Source organism: Sorex fumeus, unplaced genomic scaffold, assembly GCF_029834395.1.
Source record: "Sorex fumeus unplaced genomic scaffold, SorFum_2.1 ptg000008l, whole genome shotgun sequence".
NCBI classification, from domain to species: domain Eukaryota; kingdom Metazoa; phylum Chordata; class Mammalia; order Eulipotyphla; family Soricidae; genus Sorex; species Sorex fumeus.
Genome location: NW_026606065.1, coordinates 66,557,765 through 66,575,173, shown reverse-complemented (window position 1 = coordinate 66,575,173; position 17,409 = coordinate 66,557,765). Strand labels below are relative to the sequence as shown.

Here is a 17,409-nt window from a genome sequence, read left to right as displayed (position 1 = left end):
TGTCCTCCCCCAGCCCTTCCACTTGTGGCAAGCTTCCATCCATGGACTAGTCCTCCTTGTTTTTACTGTTCGAGGAGGTTATTATAATGCTTTTTTAAATATCCCACAGGTGAGTGCATTTATTCTATGTCAGTCCTTTTTCTTCTGACTCATTTCACTCGGTATGATACTCTTTATGCCCATTTGTTTATGGGCGAATTTCATTACTTCATTTTTCCTCACAGTTGCATAGAACTCCATTGTGTTGATGTACCATGATTTCTTTATCCAGTTGTCTGTTTACAGACACTCAGGTTGTTTCTAGGTTTTTGCTATTGTGAGTAGTGTTGAAATGAACAAAGTATACAGATGACATTTCTGCTGTGTGTTTTTGGGCCCTCAGGATATATTCCCAGAAGTGGTATACTGGGTCGTATGGAAGCTCAATTTCTAGGTTTTTTTTTTCAGGGTTTTTTTTTCTCCTTACATTTTTGTTAGTGAAACACCATGAGGTACAGTTGCAGACTTACAAATTTACTCCATGGCTTTGAGGCCAACCGCACATGCTAGGGGAAAAGGCAGCTCAGATAGAGAAGGGAGCACCAAATAAGGGGTGTTGGGAGGTTCCTCTTAGGATGGGAGATGCTTGATGAGAGTAGACTATAGACCGAACAAGATTACCGCTCAATGTCTCTTTTGCAAACCACAGCACTCAAAAGGAGAGAGATAACAAAAGGGAATGCCCTGCCACAGATGTAGGGTGGGACGGGGGTATGGGTGGTGGGAGGGATACTGGGTCTAGTTTTTTGAGGAATGCCCCTATTGTTTTCTAAAAAGGCTTGACCAATTGGCATTCCCACTAACAATGAATGAGAATCTTTTTCTCCCCACATTGGCATCAGCACTTGTTGTTTCTGTTCTTTTTGATGAGTGCCAGTCTTTGTGATAGGAGATAATATTTTATTGTTATTTTGATTTGCATCTCCCTGATGCTTAGTGATGTAGAGCATTTTTCATGTGCCTTTTGGCCATTTGAATTTCTTCTTTGAGGAAGTTCCTGTTCATTCCATCTCCCCATTTTTGGATGGGACTGCATATTTTATGCTTGTCAAGTTCTGCCAGTGCCTTATGTATTTTTGATATTAACCCCTTATCAGATGGGTATTAGGTAAATATTTTTTCCCATTCTGTGGGCCATCTTTGTATCATGGTCACCATTTCTTTTGAGGTACAGAAGCTTCTTAGTTTAATGTCAAATTTTTTTTATGTAGAGTAAATAGTTGAAGTTTGTTTTTATTTAAGAAATACTAACTTGTTTTTTTCTTATGTCTTTGATTTTCTGAGTGACATGCTTATTACACATTTTTTTTTAATTTAAATAAGTGGTACTGCTTTTCACCATAGTAGTTTTACTGTAACTTTCTGTTATTGTATTAGTGTTTCATGAGTGTCTTTATCTTTTGCAGCTTCTGTTATGGGCATTAAAGTCTATAGAGTACATTCTTTTTCCATGTTTCATCATGTTTATGCTCTATCAAATTTGTTTGCTTAAAATATCCTCTCTCTACTTAAGAGATGTCCTTTTGCTTTGACATTTGCTTTTTAAAACTGTAGCTTATATATGATCATGTTTTTACTTATAATAATAAGTAATAATAATAATAAGGGTAATTCCTGAAGTTAAAATGTTTTAAGGATGTGATTAGAGAAGTCTTAAGTATGGTTACATCTTGCTGGTGTACTTGAAACAACATATGTATGGAGAAAAGTTATTTGAAACTTGATTATATAGAGAGACATCTCATAAATCAAAAATTTCATTAAAATTTTGGTCTATAAGCCTTAAGTAATTAGTAATTCCATATTGTTTGCCAGGGCAGGGGGTCCAATTGGTGTTCATAGACTTACTCCTGGCTCTGTGTTCAGGATCTTGTCATGCTCGGGGAACTATATGGGGTGCCGGGGATCAATCTGGGGTAGTCTATGTATAAGGCAAACACCCTGCTGGCTGTGCTGTTGCTCCAGCCCCAGTAATTTCATCTTTTATTTGTGAGTGCGATTAGATTTACTTTTGTCTACATGTATTAATAGAGGTATTTTTATTTCAGACAGACTTGAGAACAATTGGCAAGAAGTTCCTCCCCAGTGACATCAATGGTGGGAAGATAGAAAAGGTAAAGAAAAATAAAAATTTTAATATTAAGTTATGCATCTAAGATAAAATATGGCCATTTTCTTAATTTTTGGAATTACTATATATTTTCAATAAAGACTATAATTACAAAATATTTAGAGGTCAACAGTCATAAAATTATAATGATGACTTTTTAATACACACAAATTAAACTTTTAAATTTTGGGTGACTTTTTAATATCAATTTATATGGAAATGGCTCAAAAGAGTGAAAGAAGTTGGAGCACATAGTTTACATTCAGAAGCCCTGCATTTAGTCTCCAGCACATTATCGTTCCCTGCATATTACCAGGGAGTGACCTCTGAGCACCAACCCAGGAGTCCCTAGACACTGCTAGTTGTTTTTGTTTGTTTGCTTGTTTTTGTTTCTGGGCCACACCCAGCAGTGCTCAGGGCTTACTCATGACCCTGCACTCTGAGGTAGTGCAGGGTTATGAGGGGTCTTGGTGGCTTGGGGGACCATCTGGGTTGCTGGGGATTGAACCTGGGTGAGCTGTGCAAGGCAAGTGTTCTATCTGCTATTGTATCACTCTAGCCCCCAGCTCTGCCAGGCTTGGCCTCCAAACAAAACAAAACAAAATTAGTGTAGGAATTGCAGCTCTGAAAGTTATTATGTGAAACTTATTGCTTTATCAGAGCTCACAAGGAGCTTTTATCTTTGTTAGTTTCCTGTTAGCTAATATAAAAGTATCAGACTGTGAGAGGATATTAGCAGTATAGCTAAACCAAGCATTTTTTTGTTGCTATCATTTTCCATTCACATATCTTTCATGTTAAGACTTTATTTTTTTTTCCGATTGAGATTATACCAGTTATCAAACCAAAGTCCTGCCTGACACATAAGAAACAACCTCTGCTATTTAACTGCATATCGGGTCTCTTAAAATGTTTTTAGTGTTCTTTTAAAAATATAATGATTTCCGATGCGAATCAGTCTACATTTCACACATTTATATCAAACTTAGTCTCTTTATCTGAGCATGCATATTAATTATGATAGCCAAGAATTTCAGATGATTTATTGGTCACTTTAAAATTGTTAAGGAGCATCACCGTCATTTTTTTAAAGAAATATCTTCAATGTTTGTGTCAGACTATTCTTATTTTAGTACATTTAAAAGAGTTCTTATATGTAGGAATATAAAATGTTAAATACTTTTAAAATGCCTATAATGTCACTACTTTTTTATATGTTCTGTAAATTTTAATTTACATACACAATGAATGGTAATAATCATTTAGCTAGGGAAAGCCATAGAGTTTCTAATCTAGTTTTTTAGGCAGATACTCAACTAAAGGGTTCTACAAATTCCAAAGCAATTCAGTTGAATATTTAACAGTACTCTCTGTCAGCAAACTTTAATTATATTTTAGCCTGAATTTGGTTGTGCTGCAACTTAGTCTGATGTCTTCTTTATCTCTCAGGGGAAATGGAGAGCATCTGGTTACCTTCCCTTGTGAATAACTCTTCATATACTTGAAGACTTGTAAATGTCACTGCTACAGGTTTCCTTTTGCTAAAGCCATCTATCTTGGTTCCTTTGCTTATTCTCTTTCTCAGGCTTTTCATTCATCTTCATTGTTCACTAAATCCTTTGCACATTTTTGCACTTTTTTTCATTATGATCATCGGTCTCAGAATTCTTTGTACACCAGTATCACCTGAGGTCTGACTTAAACAGAAGTTCCCCTTCCACTCCCCCCATTTCTTACTCCATTCATTGAACTGACATAGAGCCTGATTATTTATATTTTGAGTATATTTCCTTAGGATTTTAACTTTGTTGGTCTGGGTAGAATGCATAGACAATGGTTAGGTTACCGAAGCCCAGATTAGGTACCAATGTAGAACAGACCACAGGCTTGATGATTTCAGCAGCTCTCATAAAAGGTAGCTAACCCAAAGCAGTGTCTGTACATCTTTATCCTGGTTAATTTATGAAGATTTCTGATTGCTTATTTTTTCCCCCATTTTCTCTTTCAGGGTTTCTTCTTTAAGGAACTTAAAATCCTATCTCTGCTAATAGTTCAGAGAACAGTGCTGATGAGACTTTTCTCTGTTCCTTATGTCTTATCTGAGCATTTTTGGTTCAAAAGTTTTACTCAGTTACCTTCATGCTTTCCGTTTAAGGGTTAGAATGCTAGCTCAACACACTGGAGCATATGGTTTGCATGCAGAAGGACTGGGTTTGATTTCTGGCACAAAAAATTCCCTGATGAATATCTGATCCAGGAGTACCTCCTTAGCACTGCTGTGTGTGGTCCTGAACATTTAAAAAAAAAAAAAGAAAAGAAAAGAAACTTTTTAAATGTAACTGACAATTTGTTAAAAGACTTGAAATCATTGAATCTTGGACTTTATGTGCAAATTTTAAAGACATTTTATTGAAAACTTAAAATATGAGATAAACCATCTGCTCCAGAGAACAGAGGCATGGTTATCAGAAGTTTTAAGTCGAATATGAAGGGGAGGATAAAGTGTTGGGAATCGGAAGCACAGCGGGGCTGGAGGGATAGCACAGCAGGTATGGTATTTGCCTTGCACAGGGCTGACCCGGGTTTGATTCCTCCGTCCCTTTCGGGGAGCCCAGCAAACTACCGAGAGTATCCTGCCCGCACGGCAGAGGCTGGCAAGCTCTCCGTGGCATATTTGTTATGCCAGAAACAGTAACAACAAGTCTCACAATGGAGACGTTACTGGTGCCCGCTCTAGTAAATTGATGAACAGTGGGAGGACAGTGCAGTGCTATGGATTTCAGACTCATTGGGCTACATTTAAATCCTGATTCTCCTCACTATTTTTTTTTTTTGACATCTGACAAGTTACTAAATCTTGTTAGATTTACCTTTTCTTTTTTAAAATATGATTTTGTTTTATTTTGGTTTTGCGTCATACCTGGGAGTGCTCAGGAATTACTCCTGGCTCTGCACTCAGTGATCACCCCTGGCAGCTTGGGGGAACCAGAGGGGTTCTGGGGTAGACCCCAGATCCACCAGGTGCAAGGCAAGCGCCCTGTCTGCGGTACTGTTGCTCTGTCCTTACATTTTCTTCTCTAAGTAATTTCCTTATCACATGAAAGAATTAGTAATGCATGTGATATTCAAAATACAATATATGACAAATATTGGGCAGATGAGCAATTCCTGTGGCATCTGTGCGAGCTCTGCGAACAGGGCCCCCGAGGACAGAAACCTCTGCCAGTTTTCAGAGGGTGGTGGGTTAGGGTACATCTGGAGTACCCTCCTGGAAACACCATTGAAGATGGTGTTCCAAGTGGTGATAAACCTTACCCTTTGAAAGTTTTTAGGTTAATTATGTTGGCTAAATTTACAACTAAGACTTGTTTCTTCATCTGGGTATCAGAAACCTAAGTTGAATATACAAAGTTTTGATTAGCTCTTTCATCCAGGTTCTTTATGCCCTAAAGTTCAGCTTATTTCAAGTCTTTCTTGATAGACTAAGGAATTGTTAAAAAATAAAAGCACGTACTTGGCTCTTGGCGGAACAAAATACTGTGATTGTTTTACCTGTGGCATGAGGAAAATCAATAGTTGGGGTTGTGGTTTTGTTTTGAAATTGGAATCTTGTTATGGAGAGATTTGCAAGGAAATTCAATCACGAATGTAGTTAGACAAACGGATACTTATTTTACTAGTTTAGTACAGTCCCAAACCCTAATACAGAACTCTAATTAATAATTATATATATACACACATATATATAATATATAGCTCTAATTATAGGTATTTCAATGTAGTGAATCAAAACAGACCAAAGATTCTGTTCTGATTATTTCTACTAAGTGGCAGACCTGCTTGTAATACCTATGAAAGTTATGGAAAAAGTGAAAAAGTTCAAGGAAAAGTGAGAAAGTTTAAGGAAAAAAGTGAGAATTAGAGAACCCCGTATTTAAGAACAACGTACTTAAGAAGTGGCAGGGAAAAAGAAGTTGTTTTCTTAGGAGCTGCCTCCATTAATTAGTTTTATGTGATCCTTTTAAAAGGAACTTTGCCATGTGTCTTCTAACCTTTTTGGAAGCTTACTTGATTAGATCTGAGTCTCAATACACCCGCCCAGGGATTGAGAGCAATGGTACTTGGGAGGTAAATGAGAGGAGAATAGGGAGTAAGTGGCCTTCACACTTTCTCCCCTAAGAGGCTAGTAAAAAGTCAATGCTCACATGGTATGTGCTGTTTTATTAATAAACAGGATGTAGATAACATCATTTTCACTGTTTGGGAATTTGAGAGTGGAGTGGAAGAATGGATAGTTCATAGATTTATGATCAAGAATGAAGAGTTTAATAAATCTGTGGTCAGTTAAGAAAGATTAGGTCCCTAGTTAAGAGAGGACAGTTCTTCTTGGGCACGTTGAATCTCTTTTAGTCCAATACACATCTGGTGCATTCAGAAGGACTTTGTTATCTGGTGTTGGAAATTGAAATCTTAATAGCTGCCTTTAGTTATCACTGATTGTCTTAAAAGAAAATAGAGTGACAAAAAGTCCAAGTATTGCTAATGTAGTTTTGCTCATCTTCTTTCCCCCCCTTCTTTCCTATTCTCTTCTTCACATTTATTTTTCAGTTCTTGTAAGTCCCACTAGATTGCTCAGAATTTTGATGCAAAGACTTTAGCCAAATTAAAAAAGTTAAAGTGGGAAGGCATTGATTCTCTCCAACTTTGCAAACCTAAACCAGATTTTTCCATAGGTAATTTATGTTTGATTTTTAGGCCATAAGGATTGTAGGAGTGAAAGGGTGTGCACCAGGGAAACTGTATTTTGCACATATTTTTTTGATCTTTTCAGGACAGACTTTGAATTTCTCAGCTACTACGCGGTTCTCAAGCATGCTGACTTGTAAGCTAAAAATCATGGGAAAACCACGACAAAAATAGTCATATTTCCTATAAAACTTTAAATTTTTTTTCCTGTTCTTCTAAGTTAAATTATTTATTTATTAAGTAGCTGTTATTTAATGATGGTTGGTTTTAGGCATATACTCTGTCAACATCAGTCCCACTACCAGTGTCCACTTCCCTTTACCAGTGTTCCCATATTCCCTTCCCACGTCTCTCCCACCTGTCCTCCCCTGTCAACCTGACAGGCACATTGCAAAGTTTCAGTGGTTGCAACTAGGTTAATATTTTTCTCTTGCTGTAACTATTTTCATACCTTTTGTCATGAAACAAAGATATGAAAGTTAAATTTTTTGGAAGGGTGTCTGCCCCTACTTAAATAAATATTTAATTTTAGAATATATTGGCTAATGTAAAATTACTTTATCAGTCCAGAAATTTAAGGGATTTATGGAAATCCATGTATTTTTATGGAAATAAAACAAGAATGGCTTTTAGTTACGTTATTTTTTCCGTCTAAGCCTAAAAATGACAGATTGAACTGACTGTTTTAAATGTTGAACCTAATGTTTTTCCAATATGTGTGGCCTTTTGAAAACCTCGGCAATACCAGCGTTAGCCACAAGATGGCTTCACTGCACTAAAATTCAAAATATTACCTCATCCTGAAAGTCTAGATGAAAAATAATTTTAAAAGTTTTATTTAAAAAAAAGTTTTTATCTCAACTAAAATTGCATTATGTGCCATATATGTAACTTTATTATACTCTAAATAATCTTTGTTAATATTTCCTTTAGTGAATTATTTAAATTTTGTGTGCTTTGTTTCAGAAAAAAAGGATTATTGCAACCCTTATTTTTCTTTGCTTAAGTTGAATAGTGCTTATTGTAATTATTAATAGGAATTCTGTGGAATTTAAAAATAACTTCATAAAACAGTCACGGTCACGGTCACGGTCCTCCCATTGTTCATCGATTTGCTCTAGCGGGCCCAGTAACGTCTCCATCATGAGACTTGTTACTGTGTTTTGGCATATCGAGTACATCACAGGAAATATCCCACTATAATCAGAAGCAATTGTTTGCCTTAGAGAAATTCTCCTTGATAATTGAGGAACAGTTTGCCTGAATCTTCATGTCTGTTTTTGGCTTTCAAATAGCAAAAAACTGAAGATGACAGAAAGAGATATGGAAATAGACAAATGTAGAAGAAATGTGACTTTTAGTGTTTGGGCCACACCTACTGGTTCTCAGGCTTACTCCTAGTGGTGCTTTGGGGACCATATGTGTGCTGGGAATTGAATCAGGAGTCTCTTGCATAAAATGTAAGTGCCTTCACTCCTGTACTATCTCACTGTCCCAAGAAAGGTTGCTTTTCTCTTGGAGTCACAGAGTGTTTTCATGTATTTCATGTGCTATGATTACTCTGAATGAATAAGAGAAATAATGTGTTATGTCACTGCTTGGAGGTATGAACTTGTGCTTTTTTAAACAGGGAATTTCCAGATAGGGAGAATCCTATTCAAGAGTTCATTATCATTTTTAAATTACCCCGCATTTATAGTTCCCTATATTACAGCTTCCATGGGGTACAATGTTTAGTAAGACAACCACATTTATGGTTAGTGATTATATTTTTTTATTGATGTTTCTCTCCCCCCCACACACACATTTATACTCTCTTGTTGTCTATTAATATCATTTGAAAAATCAGTCGGGCAAGGCAGAAAGCACAGGGGTAAAGGATGCACCAGACCCCGTTTAGATCCCTGCCATAGCGAGGATCCTGAATACTGCACAGCCTCCTTCACCCCAAACATATAGCACCTTGTGTGCTTCTAGAGGCTCTGAGTAGCCTAGGGGTGGGCCCGGTGCTTAGGGCCTGCGACACTACATGAGTGGGCCCTCGTATCAAACCTTTTTCACTGGGCTGGCTGAATGTTACCTGGGATGATCTCCTGTGCCCCAGAGCACTGCTTGGGGCAGCTCGAAAGAAAAGAATGATCTGAGCTCCGCATTAGGGACTGCTTTCCCAAAGCTCTTTAAGTTAGTATCCCGAATGATTTTATTTACCTCTCTCTAATTTTTTTAAATTTATTTTTATAGTCTAAGTCATTTATCTAGGAAGAACCCTCGTTTTCAAAAAACTCCTCCTTCTCTTCTTTCTCTAGCTTACTAATAACCCCTCTCCACTGGGCCCCGTGTAAAAGAATTTATTTTTATTTATATAAAACCTTTGGAACAGGACTGAAAATACAGATTGCTACTACCACCCTACCTTTCAATTTAGAGATGACAAAACTTTACCTTCTAAAACCAAAGTCTTGTTGGTACAGCATTTTAATAAGTGCTATGTGAATCTTATGTTCCTCACTCAACTGGTAGGCAAACTATTCTTGAGATATTCTTGAGAGCCTATCTCAGATACTGTTTTCTCTTCTAGATTGGCCTCTTTTGAAAAAAATTTAATTAAAAAATTAATATTTCCATCACTTCATATACCTATATCAGCTTTATTACATAGCAGATTTTGTCAGTGTTAGAATCCGAACCCGAGTTGACCGTGTGCAAGACAAACGCCCTACCCGCTGTGTTCTGGCTCCAGCCCCTCCACTCCCCTTTTTAAACCCGATGTTTCCTCACTAGTTTTCTTGCAACTGTGTCATCATATGTATCTGACCAGGCATACTTGGCCCTGCCCTGGGACAGTCTGCAAAGGCGTGTAAAAGGTACAGGAAGAGCATGCTTTTAGAATAATTGCTGCAGCAGTGCTGGGGCAAGTGTCCAGGGCCAATGAGATAGATGGCAGAAGGTAGAATGCTAAATGCTTGCAGTGTTCTGGATCCAACTGTTTCAGCTTATGAACACTGGTAATATTTCTTCTCAGTTTAGGGTTCAGTGACATCCAGTTAGTAATTGAAATTGTCCATGGAAACTGGCAAATGCTATAAAAGAGAACTTCTTTTTTTATCTCCCCATCCTGGAGCTGTTTCACTAGCACATCACAGTAATCTAGTGAGCTCTGTAGGATTGAATTTTCACTGTTTTTCTTGCCTTACAGATTGCAGGCCTAAATTTTTAAATTTCCTTACATTTCAGTGAGCTTAATGTTGAAAGTATTATATAAATTGTTTGAACCATTTTAATGTAGTATTTGATATATATATACATACATACATATAAGTATTAAACACACACACAAATATATATCTGTGCTAGAACCTAAATAATGAAGTAAGCACCTATGAAAACTGAGCCCGGGGTAAGAATTGGAACATTAAAATATCATTCAGCCTATTCACATGTCCTAGTTCTTCCTCCACAGACAGTTATTTAGAAGTGATTGTCGTGAGTTTTAAGCTTAGCTTTCCTTGCCTTAAAAAATATTTCAGATTTGGAGCCAGTAAGTTTGCCTTGCATGTAACTGACCTGGGTTTGGTCCCTAGTACTCCCTGTGATCCCTGGAACCCTGCCGGGAGGGATCCCTTAGCACAAAGCCAGGAGTAAGCCCTGAGCACTGCAGGGTGTAGCCCCCAGACCAAAAACAAAACAAAACAAAAAACAAACTCAAAATTAAGTTATGGATGTAATTATTCCTAAACAATAGGTTGTCTTCTTTTAAGCTTTATGAAACGATAATGTACTATCTCTTTTTAACGTCTTTCATTGTTTATTGTTACAGCACAAACATAAGTCCATGTTATGTATACCTATTGTTCATTTTTCTCTTGTGTAATACTACACTGTGTAAATATCTCACAGTTTGTTCATTCATTTTTATTTTGATAGATGTAGGTGATTTTTTTTTATGTAATAAATACTCTGCTTTTAAGAACAAACTTGTGTAGATTTTGTGATGCATGTATGTAAGAGCATCTCTGTAGATTATCACCGGATATTGAATATGCATGCTAGCAAGATAGGACTAAATTATTTTTCAGGGTGTTGTACCACTTCACGCTACCTTTAGTAAAGTCTGCCTTCAATAAGTGTGTATAAGATCTTATTGATCCACATCTTTTGTAGCACTTGAAATTATTGATTTTTTTTGATTTGTGGGTTATTCACAACTACATATTGTAAAGTATGTTGTCCTTTATCATGTTATTCTATGCCAATGCGTCTCTCCCACCTTTCTCCTATAAATTTTAGAATCTAGTAATCAATTCTAAAAACTGATGAGTTGATATTCTTATTAAAATGTGTATTAAATTTGCAGATTAGTTCAGGGATAGAACATCTTTATGAGTCATGTAACTACCAGTGAAGTCCTGGTCAAATACTTTCATGAAGAGAAAAAAAACACCTTTGCACGTAGCATTTGTTAGTTGTTTTCATAGTTTGCCATTCCTGCAAGTACTTAGATGATACATATTTTGTGAGATTTATGGGCATGTGTCAGTACTTTGTTCCTATTTTTTGCCGAGTAGAATCCCAGTGTATGGAGATGCCACTTAATAATTGTTGAATATTTACATTGCTTGTTCTCCTTCTAATTCTTTATCAAAGTTTGGTGACTGTTTTGTTATTATTCCTCCTGAAATCTTGATTTTTATCTTTGCTTCCTGATCTCTTGCTCAGTATCCATTTTTTAGAAATTTTACAGAAGTACCAACATTAGGCTTTGTTAACCTTTACTGTTTTCTTTGTTTGCTATTTAATTGACTTGTTATTTTTTTCTTCCATTTCTTTGTAACATCCTGATGTCCTTTCCCAACTTGTTACTTGAACTCATTAATTTTCTTTTCTTTTCTAACATATTCTCGAGTATTTTTCTCATCTCATTACCTTAACTGTATATCAAATGTTTCATACACGGTGTTTTCATTACTCTTGAGTTCTTAATATTTTTTAGTTCATGTTAAAATGTCCACTGTATTGTTTCAATTAGATCCATTTTATAAATCATAGATTTATAATTTTTTTATATTATGATAAGAGAATTTGAACTAAATGATAACTGTATGTGAGGTTTTATAGAGAAATTCATTTGAAAAAATGTAACATGTTTGCTAGGGAATAATATCACTAGTTATTAGATATACATGTAATATAAAATCTCTACATTGGATTTTTTATTTATATCTTTGATTACAAATTCTCAACTCTTTAGAGGCTTAAATTTTAAAAAATTGATTTATAAACTTTGTAGTTTCTTTGTGTATCTCATGATTTTTTATTATGGATTTATTTATCGATTATTTTTGCTTATAAACCCAGACATCTTATTATTACATCTTATTATCTCATTCCTACTTTGGACAAACTGGCAGGCTACCGAATGTAACCTGCCCACATGGCAGAGTCTGGCAAACTCCCCGTGGCGTACCCAATATGCCAAATACCAGTAACAATGATGGGTCTCATTCTCCTAAAGAGCCTTGAATATAGCACTTTCTTAAAAATCTCAGGGCTAGGATGAAGGAGACATTACTGGGGCCTGCTCGAGGCAATCAATGAATAACAGGATGGTCGTGATTCGTCGTCGTGATTCGTGATAGATCCAGCCACATGAGTCATGAATGCCTTTTTTTCTAAAAGGAATATAAGAACTTAATGGAGTACTTCTAACTTAAAATGAATTAAGGGCTGTCTAAGATTAAATTGGCACTATTTCCACTAGCATGAAGAATTTAGTTGCAATATTGTTTTCACTAAAAGCAATATACATCCCTGCAGGAAAATTTCCTCTAATCTGAGATTTTTCATAAGATGGTTGCATAGGTAACATTCAGAACATCCTAAAGTTTCTAACAAATAGATCGTTTTAATTTATCTTAGTTTTGTTTGCTTTTATTTCCTTTGGAGTCTGGTACCATCCTTAGGTTGGAACAAGGTATGATTAGTCATATTTATTTACATAAAGTTTTGTTTAAATGATACTGAGTTATTTTGACAGAATAATAAAGTAGGCAAGAAAGAGGGCATATTAAATTTTAAAGTTTATCCGTTAGGCTTTTGAAACGGCTACAGGCAGAAGGCAGAAGCAGCTGTATGCAGATTCACCCATTACTTCTTCACCCAAAGTAGCTTTCTTAAGTTATTATGCAGCTGCTTGGTTCCTATGATGCCTTGCAAATAGATATACCAAAAACTTCTGAATTAAATGGGTAAGTGAGAAAATGATTTCTAGGAAATCAGTACAGAAGCCACCACAATTATTTTTTGGGGTCTTGGGGAGATGTAGGTGAATACACTGGATGATGAGTGTGGTGGTGGAATTACGTACACAGGAAACCATCATCAATAATATTGTAAATCACAGAACCCTAATCAATAAAAGTCTGAATATTAAAAAAGTAAACAAAATGGTTGTTTCTATTTATATTCTCACCAACAGTCCACAAGGATTCCTTTTTCTGCACACCCTCTCCAACATTTGTTGTATTAAATAACCTTTTTGGGTTTTTTGGGTTATACGTAAATCATAATTTCAGTCTGTCTTCATTTTCTCATGACCTATATGCCCTGTGTTTTTCTTTTTTAATTATTTACTTTGATTTTGGTTTGGGGCCATACCCAGCTGTGCTCAGGACTCATTTCTAATTCTGTGCTTTGGAGTCTCTTGGGTGGGACTATAAGCAGTGCTGGGGATAGAACCTGAGTCATCTTGTGCTGGACAAGCACCTTGCCTTCTGAATATCTCTCCAATCCTTGTTTCCCTTTCTCTTTTGTTTTGTATGGCAAGGATTTTATTATATACTCATCATTGAATTTCAAGCCCATCCTCCTCTAGCTTGATCTTATCTGTGGATCCTTATCCTTTTCTAAATTATTAATATAAAGTTCCTCAGGGATGCATAATTCTTATTTTGGTCTAGATCATCACTGCCTGTCTAATAGCATTTTTTGCAGTGCTGTAGAATTTGTATCTCTATATTATCCAGATACAGAACTCTTGCAATGTGCCACTGTATAAATTTAATATTTTTATTCCATTCTATTTATATTAATTAGTAACTTGAAATAGTCAAGTCATTGATTGGATAACACAGGATAGCAAAAGCTATCTTAATGTCTTAATGTCTAGATTCTTAATGTGTAGACCAAAAAGAATTGAAAGTAGGACAGTGAAGAAAGTGGTGAGCATTACAGTATACAAAAACTGATGAACGTTATAATAGGCAATACATACCTGTGACCTAGCAAAAATTAAAAGTTCATACTGGATTAACTGTTAGAAAGATTTTGAACTTGTTTCAACTTGAAAGTTTTTTTCATAAATGAAAATTGATATTTTAGGTTTTTTTCCTCTAATATTCTGTAGGCTGAAATTTGTAGCAATCATTTGCAGGCAAAATATTAGTAAATAAGTAATAATAATGTTATATTTTCTCAAGAAATTAAGTGTTTGTAAACCATTTCACCTTACTCTATTGAATTATAAACTACTGTGCACAAATTTTATATAAAAGATAGTAGCGAAAGAATATCTTTTTTTGCCCTTTGTAGGTACAATATGACTTAAAAGTATAATTTTATTATAAAGTAAGAAATACTACTTCCTGCTAGATTTTTTAGGCATGTAAGCATATTTTATGTAGTTTCCTTATGTAATATTTTATACTTTTTCTATTTAGTTGTTCAGTTTTATTTTTGTCTTTGATCAAGTGTGGCGAGAAGAGACATTTGTAATTACATTCTGTAATCTCATTACATACAAAATAGAGCATTACATTTAAATTCATTAAAAATATAAATGTAAAAGTAAATTGTAGCTCATATTTTCTAAACTTTATAGAATTGAAATTTTTGGAGTATTGTATTCTTAATTTTTACCAGAAGAGGGTGCACTTTAAACTTGGTGATTTTAAATAGGAAGTATTCCTTTCATCTGCTGCTGTAAACTTAATGTTTTCTTTTAAATTGCCAAATTCTTTAATTTCAGAATATTCCAAAATGCACTTGGAAGAGGACACATAGGAATTATTTAGAACCCACATAACCAAAAATATATAATAGTATTTTAGTCTAAAAATACAATATATTTTCTCTCCTCTCCTAAATACGTTATTTTCACTGGAACTTTTTCTCACTTTCTAAAAATGAAATCAGAATTACTAACCATAAGAAAGTTCTTTAGAAGACCATTTTGAAGTTTCATCAAAATTCTGATGTGTGGAATATAATTTCACTTGTACCTTCTATCATAAGAGGAATACTGTAAGTAAAATAGAGTGATGTCTGGAAAGTGACACTTTATTCCTTTTTTTTTTTTTTTCACAGCTTGAAGGTCCGTGTGTTTTGCAAATTCAAAAAATTCGCAATGTTGCTGCACCAAAGGATAATGAAGAATCTCAGGCTGCACCAAGAATGCTGCGCTTGCAGATGACTGATGGTCATACAAATTGCACAGCAGTAGAATTCAATTATATGTCAAAAATAAGGTGATTGGCATTTTATTTTGTGTATTTGTTTGGAGTGTTTTGAAGGTGCTGTTCATATGAATTTTATTTAACTTTGAAAAGAATGTATTGCTAAATTTGTTAGTTTTTTTTTTTAGAATAAGAGTATCCTTTTCTTTTTTATTTGTATAAAAAGTGGAGATTGTTAATCTCTTCAGTGCAGATTATAAAAATAAATTCAGGATTCTCTTACTTGAATTGTAATCTTTAATTTTTTCAATTTTATGCCATTTAAAAGCTATCCAGAACAAAATTTATTTAAGTATGTTATGATTTTCTTTTTCTTCACATTTGGCTATGGCAGTCTACCACACTACCTAGTGTTCTAGGAAAATTGTATTGGCAAATTAGTTTTTCTAGGAAATGATTGAAACTGGAGAAATTTATGTGCCAAAGAAGAAAAGAAACTCTCTAAGGAAAAGTTTTCCAAGTTCTTCTTTTGGATATTTTAATAATTTTCATTTTTCTTGGAATGGATCAGAGTCTCATGAAGGAAGGGTGAAGGAAGGGAAGGTTCTCCTTTATTCTTAGTGCCATATTGACTCACTTTAAACTGTTCTCTAAAATGGCAAGTTTCATTGGTCAGTGTAATTTGTTTGGTAGCACAGCAGTTAGGGCGTTCACCTTAGAAGCGGCCAACATGGCCGACCCGAGTTCGATTCCTCCGCCCCTCTTGGAGAGCCCGGCAAGCTACGGAGAGTATTCGATATGCCAGACACAGTAACAACAAAGTCTCCAATGGAGACGTTACTGGGCCCGCTCGAGCAAATCGACGATTAACGGGAGGGCCTTTACTGTCTTAGTCATTTTATACACTCATGTTTTTTACCCCCTCTGGCTCTTTGAGTTTTTTCTTTTACTCAGACTGCTTTCCAGTGCAAGCATTTAACGGGCAGTTTGCATTCATTATGTTCCAGACTCTATGTGATGGGGAAGATGCAAAGTCAAAGAGTTTAAAGTTTACCTTGGAAGTAGTTTGAATGCTAGTGAGGCAGGCACATACGACGTTACATTGTAAAAACATGAAAGAATTTTGAATCCAGAAAATTACCTCTGCCTTGGGAAGGGCTAAGAATAGGACTAAAAATATAAGTTGGTGATTTGTAAAAATGAGTTGAAAGAGTCCTATTTCTTGAAGAACGTCCCCTATACAAGGGAGTTTACAGGTGACTCAGACTACTGCAGATGTTATTAATGACTCGCCCTCTGATTTTACTGCTCTAATTTCTCTGAGGTAAATGAAAACACATGATCAGCCCAGGAAAGATCCCATTTCCTTATGTTGTCCTTTGTTGAATTTGTTGCAGCTTGTCAGTGAAAAAAATTATTATCCCTTGTTCACTCATTCATTGATCATTAAAGTAGTATGTCTGTTTTTGCTGATGTAAAAATAACACCTTACAGAACTCTTCGTATATGTGAAAAATTTGGGAAACTATTTTCAAAGTAAGTTTGGTAAATGGTTATTTTAAAAGGCAGGTAAAAGAACTCACTAAGAAGAAGTAACCAGGAGCTGGTATAGGGTGTGTTGCTTCCAGTGGCTGTCAAAATTTCTGCGGTCTTTGTACTTTTCTGTCCTACCTTCCGCCCCACATCTCACTGTTTTTTGTTTTGTTTAAATTGCAGTGAAAAGAGAGTAAAGGCACTTTGAAGTGTCAGTAAAAATAGTAACTAAGTCAAAATGCACTCTCTGAATAAGTGTTAGTTATGGCCCAGAAGGTGATGTAGTAAAAATTATATTAAAAATTTAGCACCTACTTATCCTTATGTGGGAATAGAACAACAGTTTTGCCTGGTGAGTGGAATTTTTTATTAGTTACCTTTGTGAAACTGTATGTCCATCCTCAAATGATTTGACATATTTGTCTTAGCCTGTTATGAAGAGTTTAGGAAAAGTACAGTCATTTTATACAAAAATGAGTTTGTCATCTGGTATTAAGATAGCTTTTGGTTTCAAAATTGTATCATGTCAAA

The 17,409-nt window shown here is 35.3% G+C and overlaps 1 protein-coding gene across 2 annotated transcripts in view; it reads left to right on the top strand.

Annotated features, from left to right (window-relative positions):
* TDRD3 (tudor domain containing 3) overlaps positions 1 to 17,409 on the top strand; it is a 119,770-nt gene that overhangs the window by 42,264 nt on the left and 60,097 nt on the right. For both annotated transcript variants that reach the window (XM_056109911.1, XM_056109910.1), the window contains exons 3-4: positions 2,088 to 2,153; positions 15,257 to 15,417. In XM_056109911.1, coding sequence (XP_055965886.1) covers positions 2,088 to 2,153; positions 15,257 to 15,417 — 227 coding nt within the window. The remainder of the gene's footprint in view (positions 1 to 2,087; positions 2,154 to 15,256; positions 15,418 to 17,409) is intronic.